General features: G+C 42.7%; 1 protein-coding gene across 1 annotated transcript in view; it reads left to right on the top strand.

Annotated features, from left to right (window-relative positions):
- Nucleotides 1-21,307, top strand: part of FGF14 (fibroblast growth factor 14) — a 248,997-nt gene that overhangs the window by 64,077 nt on the left and 163,613 nt on the right. The window contains exon 3 of the mRNA XM_088458111.1: nucleotides 1,763-1,866. Coding sequence (XP_088314237.1) covers nucleotides 1,763-1,866 — 104 coding nt within the window. The remainder of the gene's footprint in view (nucleotides 1-1,762; nucleotides 1,867-21,307) is intronic.

The raw sequence follows: 21,307 nt of genomic DNA on the forward strand, positions 1-21,307 counted from the left end.
ACTGGGTCTCCTCTCGGTCTTCAGCCATGTGTGTATCTCAGAGATCAGGCCACACCCCCTCCTGCTGTGTAAGCATGCAGCTCCTCTCCTCGGCTCTTCTTCAATTCACACACAGACTAGGCAGGCACACGCTCAAAGAGTGCATGTTCAGCATGACGTCATAACATCACGTCACGTGCGCCCATATACCCAGTGAAAGTTAAGGCCACTTGCAGACACAGGAGGCCGGGCTGGTAGGCGGAGCTTAGGGACGGGGAGGTTCTAACTTCTAAGAAGTAGTGTGAGTGCTCTAATTAATTAGACAGCTCAGCGTGCGGCGCCTTCTGACATTTTCAGCGCCTGGAGCATGCGCTCCACTGGAACCACCCTCCTTACGCCCCTGATTGTGCAAACTCCTATGTCAAGGAGAGTGTCTACATATATGGTGTAGCCATTCACGTTAATTAATGTATGTTTGTATTTCATTGCATTTAGTAATCTCTAACTTAAAGGAATCTAGTTCAACACCTGAGTAATCAATTTACAATTTCGACAACAGATAAAAACTAACTAGCTCATCTAGTTCCTCCATTGTATTTATGAATGGTTTATTTTTAGTATACACCTCTGTTTATGCTAAGCAAGTATACATTTAACAGGGGCGAGCTGGGCCGGGGGGCAGGGTGACATCTGCCTGCCGGGAAGGTACATTTTTAAGTATTTGTGGCCGGCCGGCCAGAGGGAAGATCATCTGCCTCTGCCGGACATTACACACATGTAGCCTTGCACCACGGTCATGCTGCGCTGCCGCAGGATACTAGAGAGTGAGGTGCGGTCAGGGTGTAATGCTGATCCAGCCTGCTATCATAGTCAGTCTCCCATAACAAGCCACAATAGAAAAGAAATACCGGGCGCCTGCCGCTGATTAATATACGAGCGGTGCACCTGGCTGTGCTGTCTACATCTCCCATCCTCTCCCCTCCTCTATTGTCCTCCAAGGGCAACTTCTCCTAACCATCCATGAACAGTTTGGTGATGAACAATGCCTTTTCCAGCATGATGGAGCACCTTGCCGTAAGGCAAAAGTGACAATTAAGTGGCTCGGGGAACAAAACATCAACATTTTGGGTCCATGGCCAGGAAACTCCCCAGACCTTAATCCCATTGAGAACTTGTGGTCAATCCTCAAGGCGGGTGGCCAAACAAAAACCCACAAATTCATACAAACTCCAAGCATTGATTAGACAAGAATGGGCGGCCATCAGTCAGTATGTGGCCCAGAAGGTGATTGACAGCATGCCAGGGCGAATTGCAGAGGTCTTGAAAAAGAAGGATCAACACTGCAAATATTGACTCTCTGCATAACCTTAATGTAATGTCAATAAAAGCCTTTGACACTTAAGAAATGCTTGTAATTTTACTTCAGTATACCATAGTAACATCTGACAAAAAGATCTAAAAACACTGAAGCAGCAAACTTTGCGAAAACCAATACTTGTGTCATTCTCAAAGCTTTTGGCCATGGCTGTACATGCATACATTATTTATAGTCATAGATATTAAACACATAGTATTTGGGAAACTTTTGTGCTATTTGCAAATTCTTATAAAACAAAAAATATCTCCCATATATTGAATCATCAAATCTTATCTAAACTTTTGTTCTGCTTTTTACTGCTCTGCAAAATATTAGTAGGTTGTAGTATAATTAATTAATGCAGACTTTGTAAATTTACCTAAAGAAGTAGATTACTCTTTTAACAAATGTTCTGTTATTTTACAGCATTATTCAACCTCATACCAGTGGGTCTTCGTGTTGTTGCAATCCAAGGTGTAAAAACGGGGTTATACATTGCAATGAATGGAGAAGGTTACCTGTATACGTCAGTGAGTACTGTGCTTTATTTAGTGCTTTCCGAAGAAGGGAAATGTGAACAAATTACACAGACATATTGCTAACTGCTAAATGTCACTGCAGCAATTGTAAAGAAATAAATTGTTTATAATATGGCAATATGTGAAATAATGGCCTACACAAGTGATATACAACATGCTAGTTGTAGAAAGCATTGTTTTCTAAAAGATCATGGATTGAGTATTAATCAAACTACATGAAATAACTCAGATATAATTAGCTTAGGACAGAACTACTGTGTAGAAGTAATATGAAGACAGTGGGGCACCCTTCTGCCATGTTATAATAATTTAGTGCTAATGTATTTCAGTCCCACGTATATCAGATAGAAAAACTTATACTATATTTATTGAAACAAAAAAATATATTAATACAGTAAGACATTGGCAACAGTAGAACACTTTTAAAGCACCACCTCTTCATTTCTTTCCTAGCACTGAAAACTAATATTTTACCAGGAGTTACCATACCAAACACAAGAATGTAGCAATAATCTGTCTGTGAGATGGGTCATTTCCAAGGTACTGTAAGAAGAGTTCGGGAGACACTAGAGATAGATAAGAGAGAGAGATGTGCATTTCTGAAATCATTTTTCAAAACAACAGTAGTTGTAGTACTAGAACTAGAGAATGAATATCCAGGCTGGGACATTGTAGGGAGTCGGGACATGTAGATTTTAATAATAACCCGACTACAGTAAGTTCACAACATTTGTAAATTTAATAAATGCAACTAATATGTAGAGTACATTCATAGCATAGAATTATACTTTAGCACTTGGGCTGAGCAACAAAATGGTGTTTATCCTAATAATACTGTAGGAGACTATTTAATTAGTGGTTTGGCTGCAATATACCATTCAGGATTGGCACATCGCAGTCAGTAGTTTTTAGGCTAGCTGTACTTCAGTTGGACTCTTGTAACAGTTTATGTATAGCAAAGTATTTGCTATAAATCTATTGTAAAAAATTATAATTATAGTGCATTTTATTTGAGTCTTGTAGCACTGGTGTCAGAGCTTTCAAAAGCCTTATTACACAGGCATAAAGTGATTATCGTTGCCATTTATTAAAGGACTGTCCACGCATTATCTCGTCCTGTATTTACATTATATGATTCTTTTACCTTGATCCTCACTATTACATATTATCTTGAACCGTCTTGTGACATATGTGACAATTACACCCAAGGCTTACACATAAGTCATGATAATTAATTAGTCATACAGTATGGTTATTGTGTAAAATCAGTGGCTCTGATGGGCACAGGTAAAAAAAATACTAAATAAACTACTATGCATGGCATCCAGAAGGCCGGCGTGCTTCGCATAGGGGCCGGCGGCTTCGCATAGGGGAGGAGGGGCGTTCAGTGCGTTTGCCCCCACCTGATTTCTAATATCTGCCCACTACTGCTGGTGACGCCTGTATAGCAGCGCAGCTGCAACAGTACATTGGGCAGTGAGAGGAGACTGTTGCAGCAGCAATCTTTGCTCTATTACTGTCCGATGTGCTGCTGCGCTGCTATACAGGCATAGCTAGTGGTAATGGGCAGACCCGCTGGTCCCCTCCAACTAGTACCCGCCCTGCCCCTTTCTCAGAGCCCCTGTGTGAGTGAGGCCACCCTCTACAGGTCCTGTTCTGCCCTTCTGAGCATGCGCTGTGCCTTCCCATGTGAAATGAAGCCCTGTATGGAGCATTACCACATAAACAAAGGGCGGTGCCACAGGATGGTGAACTGACACTGCCGGTCCCTACCTTAAATTTTGCTATGGGTTTCAGCGAAACCATTTTTATCTCCAGGGATTAAGCTAGCCTTTCTGTCACTATGTGCAAAGACTCATCACGGCACCAACTGTACCGTCCAAGTGGATAGTAGTCACCCTTTACCTATATGACCACCATATAATACAGACAACATCAATGACCTCCATATACTACAGACAGCTTTAGTGACTGCCATACATTACAGACAGCATTAAACGCCTAATTACATCAATCTGATAAAAAAACTCTTAATCCTAATTAGCCCCATTAAATCATTAACCCCTTAGTATTACATACGGTACCATCAACAATACCCAACTTACCTGTTGGAGATCTCTTCTGCTGAGACAATTTACATTAGACCACCCCGCACCAGTATTTAGAGGACCTGTAATATTAATTATCCAATAACTATTGGTTCTATATCCTTATATCATATATCACATATTTTTAGACTTATCGTCATTATAGTGCAGATATGGATATATGGTGCTACCCTGATGCTATGAGTCTTAGACCAAAATGATTTCAAATGAGAAGAAAAAAGAAAGCATCTAATGGAGTACTCTCTGAACCAACAAATATTAAAACTTATACTTTAATTGTTATCTATTTAAAATCTTATATACTTTCAAAATATTGGTGAAATAAAATATATAGATGAATAAAGATCAGAAAACAGTATATTAAAATAATTATTAAACTATAACGGCTGCTGTCTTAATTATATGATCCTGTTCACCTCCTTCCATATAACTGCTATATTGCTATTTTTGTTCACATGAGGTTGTGCTGATTATAATTATTTCATAGCCATTTGCAGCAGAGTATGAAAAGTGTCAAACTTAACCATATATAATATGAGATATCCTCATATTAGATATCTCTAAGTATTAAACTCCAGCTGTAGGTATATGAATCCTTATATTTGCTGTTTGTCCCATGTGTCCATACATAGTTCTCTTTATTAATGATTTCACAAGCCAGATATATTATAGGCAGATTATTATGTCCACAATAGGATTTTTATGTGGATCAGAGAACCTAGTCTATGTCTACACGCTGCATAGCTGGCTGGCATGGTGATCAGGAGATCTTAATCTGTCTCCTCACTCTGTCAGTGTGTTTGTCACTCACTGCAATCAGGTTACAGACAATAAAGGGGCCTATCCACTAGACAACCTGAAAGACTTGAAAGTCTAGCGTTCAGACCTTCAGGTCGCCGAGGTGTGGTGCCCACACTGAACGGCGTTCACTGAACGTCATTCAGTGAAGGAGTCCGGCCTCCTATCTCTGAACATGCCTAACCTAATGATCGTCGTCAGGTTGACGGGCATGTTCAGTAGATAGTCGGGGTCGGCAAGGATCCAGCGTGCACGCGCATCGCTGGTCCTTGCTGGCTATCCATTACACAACTTTGTGAACAATGTGGCCAAAACCTCCTGGTTTTGGTCAGACTTTTCACAAAGTTGTGTAATGGCTAGGCCCCTTAACATTGTATTGCTCTATGTTCTCAAGTATGGTAACAAAATAGTGTATAGGGCACAATGTAGCAATATAATCTAAGCACAGACGGGACTCATAATTATAGCAGCAGCCGTGTACAAGCCTTCTGCTGAGTCTGTCCCTGTCCCAGAGATTGCTTGCGAGAACAAACACCGTCTTCAGATGGCGCTTTGTCTCGGAGCTCTGCTTCTTCCTTTGGGAAGGAGTTTTCGTGGATGCGAAGAGGGATCCGAGCTCACCTGTTCTAGTTCAAACTTCTCAGCTTTCCCTGGCAAAATTCTCATCTTTCCCTGGCAAAATTCTCAGCTTTCCATTCGGCATTTTAAAATTGAATTGTTAAAAAAACCAATACATAACTGTTAGTGACTTGTGATGATCTTGTTTTATTTTTTATATCAGAAATAATAAATTGCCTACTGTATAATTAAAAGTATTAGAAATCCCTTTGGGGGTCTTTGACCATTTGAAGGAAATCCTCTTTGATACTGTCTTGCAGTGCTATTTACTTACTACTATTAGACACTTTACAGCACTATTTATAATGCTATTCTAAACTGTAATGAACAAAACTGGACACATTTGCAGTATAGGATGGAAGCCTGGAGCTTCTCATATCACACAGTGTGCCATATCTATAGCATTACAGGAATGGATTGCTTTAATTGCCTTGTCTAGCTTTGTAGTTTAAAGAACATGAATCTGCATTGCCTTGCATCTCACATAGATTTATCATGTTAGTTTGGGGAGAAACAACCTGCAACAATTGATCATGTAACTATTTTATAGGCCCCAAGTAAAGTGTGTCCTTGATAGATCTGACAGGCTTCCACAAGTTCAGGGAAAGTGATGATCAGTGTCAACAGAAAAATGAAAATGTGCTATATAGTGTCTCTCTGAGACTTTTAAACAAGATGATGTGGATGACTTATGGTTGATGCCACAGAAAAGCAATATTGAACTGCACATAGACAGGTAAGTGATTTGGAAAAAAGTCAAGCAAGCTCGTAAGATAAACCTTTTTCCAATAACACACTCACTGCAGTAGTTCTCCAGCAATATTCTAGAATATGCCCATCTGAAGTTCATAGGTAGATTAGAAAGCAGTTATACATTATTAGCCATCAAGTGTACATACCTATATTCATCTCAGACAACAGTCACTGGGTTTGGAAAGTAAACAATATACAGTATGAGGTAAGTATTGTAATTAAACAAAGAATAACTCAGCTTGTTGGTGCTATTTGGCAGGATTCTGTAATAGTCACAATGGTGCCGTCGCTGTGATTCCTGACCTCAGTGACTGAAAGAAGAGTGATAGTTAAGGTCTAATTCCCAGAAGCTGCAGTGAATAATGTCTTGAATTAAACAGTGTATTTTATCTGATTTACATTAGTTGCATTCATCAGTGAGTAATCATCAATAAGGGGTGTTTAAGAGTTGAATGTAAAAGTTGCCTGCACAATATGGGTCTACACACTTACATTACCAAAATGCATGCAACTTTCCATCTAGTGTATAGATGTTAGAAACAATGAGGTTGATAGCAAGCGCCTACTGTATAGTGCCTCAGAAAATAAATTGAATAAACATACAAATATATATAACCAACTATAAATAATACTTTTAATAAATAATTAATATTAAGTGAACAAGTACAAAGCAGTTATGTAAACAATTTTGAAAAGTGCATAGTGCATTAATAGAACCAAATGGTAAATTATGTAAACAATTCAAAGAAGTACATTCATAACCAAAGGAGAACAAGGGTTAGAGCTCACACAAGATAGAAGAAAATTGCACCGTCCCTAGTTGTAAATACATGACAGGAGTAGGATGGTGCCAGATAATCATACACCAACTAAAGCAATTGTCAGGACTGAATTGTGACTGAATCTGTGGAGTTGGTGGTGCTCCCCAGAGTCAGAGTGAATGCAAATTTGTGGAAAGAGAAAAGACTCTTTTTTGGGGGCACTCTTATAACGTATTTGGATTGAAAAAAATGTAAATTGTACTTGTAATGATATTTGAATAAAATATTGATACGCATCACATTATATGTAACAAACAACATTTAACTGTACCATTAAGTGCACAGTAGTATATATTCCTTTCAGGGAAAACATAGCTTCACTTATCAAAGGATATATATTTTTTAATATTTCTATATTCTTCTAGTATGATAAAGCTCATTTAGTAATTATTAAAAATTAGTCACGGCAAATTGTTATGACAGCCACTAGCCCATATAGAGATATATAGAAAATTAAACCAAGATAATATCTCCCAAACAGTGGTGTAACCAGGGCAGGGCCGCCAGGGCTCGTGCCCAGGGCGCCGTGGGACCGGCGGCGCGGGGGTTGCTGCCAGCTACAGTACTGGCCCGTCCTAGTTAGCCAGTGTAGTATCGAATGCAGTGAGTGTGGTCAGCACTACACATTTACTCAGGACCGGCACTAAGCTTCCCTGCGACCCTCCCCCTGAGCGCTTACCCAATAGCACCAGGCGAAGGGTGGGAGGCGGGCTCAGGCTAGCCAATGCACTTACACACACATCACCGCCAAAGCAGCAGCGATGTGTGTGTTTCAGCAGCCAATGAGAGTCAGACAGACTCTCGTTGGCTGCTGCGCCCACTGCAAGAGCCGGGCTGGAGCTCACTCATGAGCTCCGCCTTCCGGCTCCTGCAGTGGGTTATGGGAGAGACATCCTGACATCATGACATCTCTCCCATAATGCAGATCGCGCCAGCCAGGGAAGACCGAGGTGCGGCGGGAGCAAGAGCCGGAGCGTAGGTTCAGGTAAGTGTTTTTGTTGTTTTACTTGATTGTCTGCACTACTGGGGGCACTACATCAGGGGGAGGGGGCATCTCCTGGGGACTACTACTGGGGGGGACTACTACTGGGGGCACTGCATTGGGGGGGACCTCTACTGGGGACTACTACTGGGGGGGACTACTACTGGGGGCACTGCATTGGGGGGGACCTCTACTGGGGACTACTACTGGGGGATCTGAATCAGGGGGGACCACTACTGGAGGGGGACCTCTACTGGGGGCACTGCATCGGGGGGACCACTACTGGGAGCACTGTCTAAAGGGCACTGCATAGGGGTACCACTACTGGGGGCATTGCATGGGGGGGGACTACTACAGGGGGCACTATATAAAGGGCACTGCATAGGGGGGATCACTACTGGGGGGCACTGTATAAGGGGCACTGGATGGGGGGATCACTACTGGGGGCCTGCATAAGGGGGACCACTGCTGGGAGCACTACTGGGGGCCTGCATAAGGGGGACCACTACCGGGGCCACTGTATAAGGGGCGCTACTGGGGGCCTGTATAAGGAGGACCACTACTGGGGGCACTGTATAATGGTAACAAATGGGAGGCTGCATAAGGGTTACCACTACTGGGGGTACTGTATAAGGGGCACTACTGGGGCCTGCATAAGAGGGACAACTACTGCAGACATTGCATACTGTGGGTACTGTAAAAGGGGCACTACTGGGGACACTGCATAGGGGGGACTGTATAAGGGGCACTGCATTAAGGTGCATATGGAATGGAAACGAATGTTCAAAGTGACGAGAAAGGGGTGTATGTTGACACGCTCCATTTGCCCATTTTTTTTTGGGTGCACGTACATGGGGGGGGTGTGGGCAATTTTCAATTTGCCCTGGGCTCCAAAATTGTATCTCTTAAAACCGATTTATATTCAGAATCATGAGGTTCACACAGTTTTGCACCATCAATTAATCAGCTACTTATCATAATAATTAAAATTATCCAGACTGAGACCATGGGGTAAATTTACTAAGATTCGAGTTTGGTCGAGATTGCAATCTCGGGTGAGTTTAGGTATTTTTTTCAACTCGCAAATTTACTAACGATAAATTCGGATGAGTTTGGGAGAGATTTCTCTCTTTTCACTGTAAAACTCAGGTGAGATTGCAAACTCGAATAAACTCACCATCAGCCAAACTCGAAAGTACTTTCACTGAAAAAGATACAACTCGGGAATTTACCAATAATCGAGATTACAATCTCGAGTGTAATTGTAGCAAACTCACAGCTAAATTGAAGTTTCAAATAGACCACCTCTTGAGCTGCGAGTTTGGCAGAAACATACACAGATCAGTGTGATTTGTGTATGTTTCTGCATTGAATCACTATTGTAATGGTTCATTTAAAAAATGTTAGTGTGTTTTTATTTTTATTGTCTGTCCATTTGTTGTGGATGTTACTGTGTGTTCTGCCATTGTGCCTCTTCTCTTTGTCGATTTGCATGCCCCACAGGCCCCACAGTAGTAGAATCCCCCTGTCCTTGGTTTAGGTCCTATTGTGGTCTGTACCTTATTAGTGGGTGGGATATGTTTTTTGACCAGTTTGTTAACCATACATAATTGTGTGTCAAAATGAATAAAATACTTTTGGTTATGAAGTCTCCTTGTATGCTGGTCATTTCTGGGTCTAAACGGAGGTAGTGTGCAATGCTTTGTATGCCTTGTGAGTGGTCTATATATGAATATAATGATGTTACATCACTGGTCACCAATCAGTAGTCCTCCTCCCATATTGTTTGCCAGTTTGTTCAGTATGTCTGTTGTGTCACGTAGATATGATTTTTGTGCTTTCACGTATGGTTGTAGGAGAGTGTCAAGGTTCTGTGATAGATTAGATGTAAGTGAATTGATTCCAGATATGATTGGTGATTCTTGGTTCTTGTGGATTTTTGGTAGGTAGTAGAAGACGGAAATTGGCCTCGTCTTCTAGTTTTCTGGTTGCCTCTTTGAGATAGTCCTCTTTATTGAGTATTACTATCCTCCCACCCTTTGTCAGCTGACTTAATCATAATTTCTCTATTATTTTTCAGGTCTCTTAATGCTATTCTTTCTGCTGGTGTGAAGTTTAATTTTGCTGGTTTGTGAGTTTTCAGGTTATCATGGATCTTGGTGATTTCTTTCTCTAGGAGACTTGTGAATGTGTTAATGTGATTTCCTGCTATGTACTGTAATTGGGGTAAAACTGTGATACTGGTTTATGGGGTATGTGTGTTTATATATCTCATTTGTCGCTGGTTTGTTTTGTGGCATTGGTGATTTGTGTAGAAACTTCTTCAAAGTTAGTTTGTGAGTAAACTTGTGAATGTTCAAATATGTATTGAATTTGTCCATTGTGGTTGTCGGTGCGAATTTCAATCTTTTATTGAGTAAGCTAATGTGGTCTTTATTTAGTGTGGTGTTAATCAGGTTACATATCCCTTGTCCTTTTGTGTTTACTGTTACTGTTTCTGTCTTCTTGCTTTGTGCTCTCCCCTACACCCTCTCCTTGTTCCTCTATTTTCCTTTTTTGTTTCCTGTTTGGAGTGGGGACAGGCACTCGGCACGCTTCGAGTCCTGTCTGAAGCTCTACAAAATGGGTGCACAATGATTCTCCTTGTGATTCGTTATTAGGCTGCTCTTGTGTCAGTGTTTTGGTGTTGACAGGTTCTCTCTGATGGTTGTTCGTGGTGCCTGTTCCGTTCTCTAATGTGGGTAAATCTTGTTCTTGTGTTTTTATCTCTATGTCCACTTCAGAAATTTTGTGCCAACCTAATTCTAATAATAGTTTTGCTAAGTTTTCGTGTGTTTGATTCTCTTCATACACAGAAAATGATGAGACGTACTCTATGCTGATGGTTGATGTGTTAAGTGGGGATCTGTTGTACAATCTGCCTTCAGTTTGGAATCATCGGTCTTGTGTAATTTAGTCATGTACTGTTGGTATGTGAGTCTTAGATTTTTATATATGGCGGTTGTGGAATGTTGTCTGGTATGTTTGTTGTAATCTGTTCCTATGTGCTGTTCTTCTAGAGTATTCTTCAGTGGTTTTCTTGTTGTTATGGGTGGTCTTATTCTTGTTGAGGTGAATCCCAAACTTGTCTCTTAGTATTTTATTATTTTTAGTTGCAATGATTTTATCTCTGTCTCAGTTTATTGAGTGTTAGTGTGGTTAGTTGTCTGAATTCTTCCTCTTGTAAATGTGGTTCTAATGTAGAGTTGATTGTCTTTATTTCAAGGTCGAGTTTTATAAGTTCCTCTGTATGTGTGTCGATCAAGAGTTCTAGCAATCGTTTGGAACATTCACTTAGTATACTCTCCCAGTTGTTCATAAATACCTAATTTTCCAAGTTGCATGATGGTCTTTTTTAGTTTTTAGACCTTTTGGTGTGAGAGCTATTGGCAACTTATTGTCTTTTTAGGATCTTATTTGTTACATTTTACTCTTACTGGTTGAACCAGAAACAGTATTTGTCTTTATAATAAATACATTATGTTTTAGAATAACTTTGGGAGACAGTCTTTTGTATAAAACTATCTTAACCCCCATGTTTGCAGTCAAATTGTTTTTTTTTTTTCGAATACCTGTGAAAGTTTGCACACCTTCTTTACGAACTGCTGCTGTACATTAATTATATTGGAGAGTGTAAGCGTCTACAGTAGTTCTTATTTATCCTTATTTATTCATGTTTCAGTTCAGCCTGTTTAGGGCATATAAACCCAGTCCTATGACTGACACTTCAGTGATGTGAGCAAGTCTCCTACTGGTGAAACGTACGTCATCACAATCACAGGTCATGAGACTCAGCCGACCGGGCACCATCCCAATCTTTGTATGGAAGGAATCTCCTTGCAGACGTGAGCCACTGCTTCACATGCCTGCACTACAGCCACTCACCCCGTATACTACGCACAGCTGCCCGGCATCTAACAGCCCTCATTTGAACGCTGTGTGCCTGCCAGTAACTTAGAAAACCTAACCTGTGCCAGGAACCATGTCCACACCTTCTTTTACCTCAGGTCATTTTCTGCACTCTCTCATCGGCCACTCGACTGTGGCTGCCCTGCAATGTCAGTGATATCAGGGTAGACACGGTCTGTGCATGCCGAAAGCAGAAGTGCTTCGTTCCCTTCCTTCCCACCAGTTGCTAACCCCACTCTCTCATCCTGTGCCCTCTGTTTAGAACAAGACACGGCCACAGCAGAAGCGGGAGGAACAATATCTGGGCTCTTCTATTTTTTCCATGAATCTGTCTGTAAAGATATTATACACGCATCTGATTTAAGAATGCATTCTTCTCTAAAGATGTATAATTTATCTTAAATGCTTGCTTATGTTTATGATGCTGTGGACACATTGTGGTTTGTTACATGATTCATATGCCCCATACTTCTACTTGCAGCTTGGAATGCATTTTTCAGTATTGTGAACTTTGAACTTTTTGTTTTTCTTCTGTGACTCAGTAGAACTTTTTGAAAGCATTACCTGTACTCATTTGCACCTAAGTGATGTTAAATTATGCATTCCTAATTACTCAGTAGCATTTCAGCTACATACCTTGCAACAACATTTAGTTACACAATTGCAACTATTCCACTTTAGTGTGGGCATAGTACAACAACACGGACCCTTACTACTAATAAGGTCTCATACAGAATATCCTCTACTGTCTAGGGACACATCTAAGCAGTACTAACTGTGTCATGGTCTTAGTCTGGATATTTTTAGTTTATTTGATAAGTGGCTGATTAATTGAAGGTGCAAAACTGTGTGAACCTCATGATTCTGAATATAAATCGGTTTTAATAGATACAATTTGGGAGATATTATCTTGGTTTAATTTTCTTTAGATCTCTATATGGGCTAGTGGCTATCATAACAATTCACCATGAGTAATTTTTAATAATTACTAAATGAGCTTTACCATTCTAGAAGAATATAGAAATATTTTTTTTAAATATATCCTTTGATAAGTGAAGCTCTGTTTTCCTCTGTTTTCCCTCTGAGGATGCTCCAGGGAGCTGTGAGGGCAGTGGTGTGACCGTCTGAAGCATCATAAGGAACACTCCAAGTGGCACTGCTTCATAGATTCTGGATACAGGGTGCCATTCTAGACACCCTGCTAGCCAGATGAGGCTAGCAGAAAAAAGCTCAGAGGGCCAGACCAAATGATTCCACAGGCCTTATACGGCCCCCGAGCCTGAGGTTCCCCATCCCTGTTCTATACAAACATAGGTTTCACCAAAGTCCTTCACTCTATCTGGCACTGAAATCATCCACAATTCCTAGTGTATAGATTAGGGGTGTGCACCGGACACTTTTCGTGTTTTGTGTTTTGGTTTTGGATCTGGATCTTTCTTCGTGTTTTGGATCTGGATTGGTTTTGCCAAAACCACCCTTCCGTGTTTTGGGTTCTGGGTTTTGTGTTTTGGATCTGGATTTTTTCTTAAAAAATAAAAAAAAAACGCTAAAATCACATAAATGGGCCTTTTTTTGTTCCTACGCTATTAATAACCCCAATAACATTAATTTCCACTCATTTCCACTCTATTCTGAACACCTCACACCTCACAATATTGTTTTTAGGCCAAAAGGTTGTACCGAGGAAGCTGGATGACTATGCTAAGCGACACAAGGGGGCGGCACAAACACGTGGCCCATCTAGGAGTGGCACTGCAGTGGCAGACAGGAAGCCAATCAGCGTTATGGTGCCCATTTGCATGTAGCACGAACCCGGGAGATCCGTGCTACATGCATCTGTGTGATTGGCACAGAGCAATGACAGGTCCGTGAGACCCGTCTGTGCTGCTGTGGTAAAAAAAAAAAAAAAAACCTGTGTAAAAAAAGAAAAAAATGGCGTGCACCCCCCCAAAAAAGAGCAACCAGCCCCGGGCATTAGTAACCCAGTGCTGGGTGTGCTTAAATACAGGGGACAAACGACGTAGGGGTCCCCTGTACTTAAGCACAACCAGCACCGGGCTAGTCAGAACCAGCGCTGGTTGCCAAAATACGGGGGACAAACGACGTAGGGGTCCCCTGTATTCTGCGCAACCAGCTCTGGGCTCTGATCCGGTCCTGGTTCTGGAAATATAGGGGACAAAAAATGAGTAGGGTTCCCCTGTATGTTCCAGAACCAGCACTGGACTTTTTCTAGCGGGGGGCTGATGCCACAGCCAGGGGAGCCCTTTCACCGGGCCCCCCAGCCGCAGCATCAACCCTGACCGCTAGTCAGCCCAGGCCGGGGATCCCTGGAGAGCTGGGGACCCCCCCAATAAAGGGGTCACCCTCTCCAGGGCACCCCAGGCCCAGGCTGATAGCCCGGGGCTATCCCCGCCACCCCTGGTGGCGGTGGGTGGCGGGTTGATTGTGTGGTGTGGTGTAAATAAAGAATATCAAACATTGTCTTTACAAGTAGAACTGCAAGTCCCAGCTAGCCTGCCCCGCATGCTGGTACTTGGAGAACCACAAGTACCAGCATGCAGGGCATTAAGGGCCCACTAGTACCTGTAGTTCACCTGTAAAAAAAATGTTTAAAAAAACACAGGACACACACACCGTGACAGTATAAGTTTATTAAACATACATACACACACACACATGTACACATACTCACCTATGTAACCTGTAGCATCGGTCCACTTGTCCGGTAAAGTATCCCTAGGGGACCTGTGAAAAAAACCATACTCACCATCTCCTATGCGAGGTTCTGTCCTCTTCGTTCCAAAGTAGGCATCCCCGGACTTGGCAAAAAAAAAAAACGAAAACGCGATCCACGAACTTAGTACCGTTCTATAGAACGGTACTTCCCGAATGAGAGCTTAGCGGCGGGGTATCACCATGGAAACCCCGCTGCTAAGCGTTCATTGGCTGAGAGAGGTCATCTCCCGTCTCTCAGCCAATGAACGGCTCCCTCCATTGTAGTCAATGGTGGGAACCGCAGGGTAAACTTTAATAACCTTGCGGCTCCCAGCATTGACTACAATGGAGGGAGCCGTTCATTGGCTGAGAGAGACGGGAGATGGCCTCTCTCAGCCAATGAACGCTTAGCAGCGGGGTTTCCATGGTGATACCCCGCCGCTAAGCTCTCATTCGGGAAGTACCGTTCTATAGAACGGTACTAAGTTCGTGGATCGCGTTTTCGTTTTTTTTTTTTTGCCAAGTCCGGGGATGCCTACTTTGGAACGAAGAGGACAGAACCTCGCATAGGAGATGGTGAGTATGTTTTTTTTCACAGGTCCCCTATGGATACTTTACCGGACAAGTGGACCGATGCTACAGGGTTACATAGGTGAGTATGTGTACATGTGTGTGTGTGTGTGTGTGTGTGTGTATGTATGTTTAATAAACTTATACTGTCACGGTGTGTGTGTCCTGTGTTTTTTTTAAACATTTTTTTACAGGTGAACTACAGGTACTAGTGGGCCCTTAATGCCCTGCATGCTGGTACTTGTGGTTCTCCAAGTACCAGCATGCGGGGCAGGCTTGCTGGGACTTGCAGTTCTACTTGTAAAGACAATGTTTGATATTCTTTATTTACACCACACCACACAATCAACCCGCCACCCACCGCCACCAGGGGTGGCGGGGATAGCCCCGGGCTATCAGCCTGGGCCTGGGGTGCCCTGGAGAGGGTGACCCCTTTATTGGGGGGGTCCCCAGCTCTCCAGGGATCCCCGGCCTGGGCTGACTAGCGGTCAGGGCTGATGCTGCGGCTGGGGGGCCCGGTGAAAGGGCTCCCCTGGCTGTGGCATCAGCCCCCCGCTAGAAAAAGTCCAGTGCTGGTTCTGGAACATACAGGGGAACCCTACTCATTTTTTTCCCCTGTATTTCCAGAACCAGGACCGGATCAGAGCCCAGAGCTGGTTGCGCAGAATACGGGGGACCCCTACGACGTTTGTCCCCCGTATTTTGGCAACCAGCTCTGGTTCTGACTAGCCCGGTGCTGGTTGTGTTTAAGTACAGGGGACCCCTATGTCGTTTGTCCCCTGTATTTAAGCACACCCAGCACTGGGTCACTAATGCCCGGGGCTGGTTGCTCTTTTTTTGGGGGGGGGGCACGCCATTTTTTTCTCTTTTTACACAGGTTTTTTTTTTTTTATTTACCACAGCAGCACAGACGGGTCTCACGGACCCGTTAGTGCTCTGTGTCAATGACACAGATGCAAGTAGCACGGATCTCCTGGTCCGTGCGTGCATCTGTGTCATTGAAATACACAGCAGCACAGACGGGTCTCACTGACCCATCTGTGCTCTGTGTCACTGTCAGTCACACAGATGCATGTAGCACGGATCTCACGAGTCCGTGCTACATGCAAATGAGCACCATAATGCTGATTGGCTGAGAGCCGTGACAGACGGCTCTGTCAGCCAATCAGCACTTTGCCCATTAAAGGCAAAGGCATTTTTTTTTAAATGGCCGCTCGAGGCAAAACCTCGAGATCCGACAGCAGATCTCGAGGTTTTGCCTCGGGAGAGGGATCCGGGGCAGACAGGGAGATCCGAGGTGGGGCTCGGATCGCCCCGGATCCCCGAAGTTCGGGTGGGTTCGGTTCTCAGGGAACCGAACCCGCTCATCCCTAGTATAGATATATCCATTATAAACATATGACCATCATCATCAACATAAAAACCTGTACCAGTCTTCTATAGGCACAGAATTTATGGTTTGTAAGGATATCAGGAAGGTGTGTAACCCAAAATGACGAATGACACATCTCTAAGGCCCTCCCCTGGGTCTCATTAGTGTTTTAGATGTTTGCATTTTGTGCGCAAATGTACAATATTATAATACGCAAACGCACTTACATACAGCTATAAATCACTCCTATAATTTGCATGAGAAATTTACTGTGAAAACCTCTTATGTGAGGAAAACATGAAGTTTAAGAAAGAGTGGATGGGCTTCCCTGTAAGCTATGTGAGGTGAAGCGAGATTTTTCTATAATATTTGTTTCCCCCTTTCAAGATTTTGCTAAGGGGCCGCAGGTTTCTTGCTATGTACATTTCCCATCCCCCTATTGCTGCATGACCTAGCCTCTAACACATAACATTTGTGTCAAATATTATTATTAGTTTAAAATAATGATCATAATTTTTTTTAAGCTAGCAACATATAGTGTATGTATGTGTTTCAACACATTCCCATGTCTCCAGTCCCAGCAGGCGAGCAGATATGTATAAAGCAATAAAATGTAAAGCCTGCAATTCATTGCTTCTAGTACAGTATTTAACCGTTTATAAACCTAGTTGGGAACTCACTGGAGCGATGTCGGGCCGATTTGCTGTTTCGGAATGACAAATCACTTACATCGCTCAGTGTGTACCAGCGACTGCGCGCTCCCGCGGTCACTAAGTTTGATGTGCTGCACATCAAAGCTAGCGATATCGCTAGCGACCTGTAGCAAGTTAATGAAGGATGGAACAGCGGTTGTTCCGTTGTTCATTAACTCGTTCAAGTGTGGGCAATACCCATTCAAGGGCATTTGTTCTGATGTCAGAACGAATGCCCATCGCTCCAGAGTGTACCCAGCTTTTGACTGCAGGCATTGCATAGAAACATTATGTCAGAACTGTGGGTGATGTCAATGTTAAATTATATTAGCAGACATCCTTCGTGACTGTAAAATATATAACCATCCTTTTTGGTGCGAATTTTCCTCCAGTCCAATCAGAAGTTGGTATGGTTTTGGTCTAATGATAGATAGTAAGAAATTTGTTTGGCGTTTGTTTGTAAACCATCTGCACCTGGAATTTCAGGGCTAGGTGACTAGCTGCTGCTAACAGTGGTTTTATTGAGTTCCTATTCTTATAGTAAGTTGGTGGTACGTGGAGGTCTGAATAGTAACTGTTCTATGTGTTATCCAGTTTTTCTCCTTGGAAACAGTTTATTCAAGTACAAGATTCAGAGAAAATGTTTAGCAAGCAGCATTAAACTGATTTAAGTGGTTAGAAGGTACAAGTTTGCACCTTTGCTAAGTATATTTTGCTACAGTGGAACAAATGTAATATATATGCGTCAGATTTAGATTTGGGAAAAATCAATAAATGATTAAAAAAAAGAAAGAAAACACCTCTATGTTAAGGTATTTAAAGACCCTCTAGAGACACCATAATTTATGTCATAATAAAATATAGTGTGTTTAATAATTCTGACTTATATACAGAACCAGTGATCACAGTAAGCCATTATATGTGACAGTAGGGCCATTCTGTGTGAGCTGAATGTTTTTATCTCAGATGTGGGCTCCATTCCAGAGCATTGGAGCAAGTTCCGGAATCTGGGATGGGAGAGGTTGTCAGAAATAGAATCTTGCACTGCCCTGGACATATCTACAGATTGGTCTCCTTATGTACTGGATAGTGTATTACTATACAGTATTAATAATTTACCCTATAGATGGTCTACACAGTGCACCCCTAACAGTGCATGTTTTCCAGATATCCTAGTTGGTGTACAAGTACATATAGTGCTAATTATTTATTCTGTGACACTGAGGGGATCTTAAAAACATGCAACTTTAGTATTATATCCTATTTCTATTGTGGTCATCATGGTGTGGGCTAGTGAGGGGGGGTTCCAGGCAACCAGACCCCCCCCCCCCTGCATTGGCTTATGATGCTTAATTGAAATAATTTTCTAAATTTTATTTCAGAAATATGGCGCATGAATTTTAAACAATGCACACATTTCTTGTGTAAATGCCCATCGCTCCAGAGTGTACCCAGCTTTTGACTGCAGGCATTGCATAGAAACATTATGTCAGAACTGTGGGTGATGTCAATGTTATATTATATTAGCAGACAACCTTCGTGACTGTAAAATATACAACCATCTTTTTTTGGTGCGCATTTCCCTCCAGTCCAATCAGAAGCTGGTATGGTTTTGGTCTAATGATAGATAGTAAGAAATTTGTTTGGCGTTTGTTTGTAAACCATCTGCACCTGGAATTTCAGGGCTAGGTGACCAGGGGCTGGCTGGCAACTTTTAGCCTGGGGGGCAAATGCATGCAGGCGGCCCTGGCAGAGGGGTAGCGTGTAGCCACGGTGCCCGAAGAACATGCGTGCTACGGCGCCCCCCCTCAAGTGTTCCAGGGAGGAGACGGGTACATATGGGATCAATGTAAAATAAAGATTAGGAACAGCCCCGTCGTGGTGCCCATATGCAGTGCCCCCCTGTGCCCCAGGAGAGGATCCCCTTATGCAGGCCTCCAGTAGTGCCCCCAGTAGTGATCCCCCTATGCAGTGCCCCTTATACAGTGCCCCCAGTAGTGGTCCCCTCCCCTTGTAGTGCCCCTAGTAGTAGTAGTCCCCCCTTGTAATAGTAGTCCCCCCCTTGTAGTGCCCCCAGTAGTAGTCCCCCCAGTTGTAGTCCCCCCCTTGAAGTGCCCCCAGTTATAATCCCCAGTAGTGGTCCCCCCTTGTAGTGCCCCCCCTGTAGTGCCCCCAGTAGTGATCTCCCCCTTGTAGTACCCCCAGTAGTGGTTTCCCTCTTGTAGTGCCCCCAGTAGTAGTCCCTCCTTCTTGTGGTTCCCCCTTTGTAGTGCCACCAGTAGTCCCCCCCTTGTAGTGCCCCCAGTGGTAGTAGTCCCCCCCCCTTGTATTGCCCCCATTAGTAGTAGTCCCCCCCTTGCAGTGCCTCCAGTAGTGGTTCCCCCCTTGTGGTGCCCCCAGTAGTCGTCTCCCCCTTGTAGTGCCAGCCTTCCTACCAGTAGACACATGTAGTAAAAAAAACCAAAAAACACTTACCTGAATCCCCGCTTCCGCCGTCGCCATCTGCTCTTCCGTCTGTCCTTCCCGGGCATTATGGGAGAGACGTCATATGATGTCATGACGCCTCTCCCATTGCCCACTGCGGGAGCCGGAAGATGGAGCGGCTCCTGCAGTGGGCGCAGCAGCAGCTAATGAGAGTCTGACAGACTCTCATTGGCTGCTGCTTACAACAAACACACAGCTGCCGAAGCCGGCGGCTGTGTGTTTGTCACTTGTGTAGCGCTGACCGAACTCCGTCCGGTCAGCGCTACACACGCGGTGCAGTCTGTGTCACAGAGACGCAGTCTGCACCGCGGCCCGCATGATGCTGCGGCCCGGGGGGCACATGGCACCCTGCCCCCCGGCCCAGCCCACAACTGTAGGTGACTAGCTGCTGTTAACAGTGGTTTTATTGAGTTCCTATTCTTATAGTAAGTTGGTGGTACAGGGAGGTCTGAATAGTAACTGTTCTATGTGTTATCCAGTCTTTCTCCTTGGAAACAGTTTATTCAAGTACAAGATTCAGAGAAAATGTTTAGCAAGCAGCATTAAATTGATTTAAATGGTTAGAAGGTACAAGTTTGCACCTTTGCATAAGTATATTTTGCTACAGTGGAACAAATGTAATATATATGCGTCAGATTTAGATTTGGGAAAAATCAATAAATGATTAAAAAAAAAAAAAAGAAAACACCTCTATGTTAAGGTATTTAAAGACCCTCTAAAGACATCACAACCTATTTTTCTTTATTTTTGTTACAAGAAGAATTGTCGAGTTAACTTTGTTTTCCTATGGGGGCAGTGGAAAGAGGAATAAAAATGAATGTAAACGAATTGTTGGAAGGCAAATAATTACTTTCGTTCTTATCTGAAACTGAAAACCGCAATGAGGTTAATGTGTTCGCAGGCTTATAAACATATGCTGAGTATATTCCCAGTTGTTTTTGTTTGGTATATAGACTGTATTAGTGATTTGGTGTCAAGCAAACTATTTCAGAATTGGGAAACATGTTAGAGACTTTTAAACAATGTACAATAAACATCATCTTACTGAATCAACAACAACAGTTTTAAACTCCTGTTTAGATATCTAATTTATAAAGAACAAACTTATTAAACTGTTAAAGGATAAATCCATTAAAAACTGAAAATTCTCTATTTGGTGAAATTCAATAAATACATAAAACATAAATACAATACATTAGTTACCTTAATTGTGGTGATCCGGTCTCCCAACATCTTTGGCGGCCACAGGGAAGCTAACAAGCATCCTGAACAATTTAAAATGTTGCTTTATTGTTATTATAGTTTGGGTATTTTTTTGTACATATTTAATTGGAGTTGTTTTGTTCTTCTTCGTCGTCTTCTTCTTCAGCACAGCACATATTTATAAACAATCTACAGAGACAAACATTGCATTGGTGGCATGTCAAATACAATTACTTCCACACACAAAACGGTTGAACAAGACTTTCTTAGAAATGAAACTAGAACGGAAGCACGGGCTTCTGTTTGCTGTTTCATTTTACAACCAACAAGAAGTGAGTTTTGTTTTCCTGATGCCAGGATTGCCCTCT

This window comes from Taudactylus pleione, unplaced genomic scaffold (genome assembly GCF_031769625.1).
Source record: "Taudactylus pleione unplaced genomic scaffold, aTauple2 ptg000041l, whole genome shotgun sequence".
Classification (NCBI taxonomy): Eukaryota; Metazoa; Chordata; class Amphibia; order Anura; family Myobatrachidae; genus Taudactylus; species Taudactylus pleione.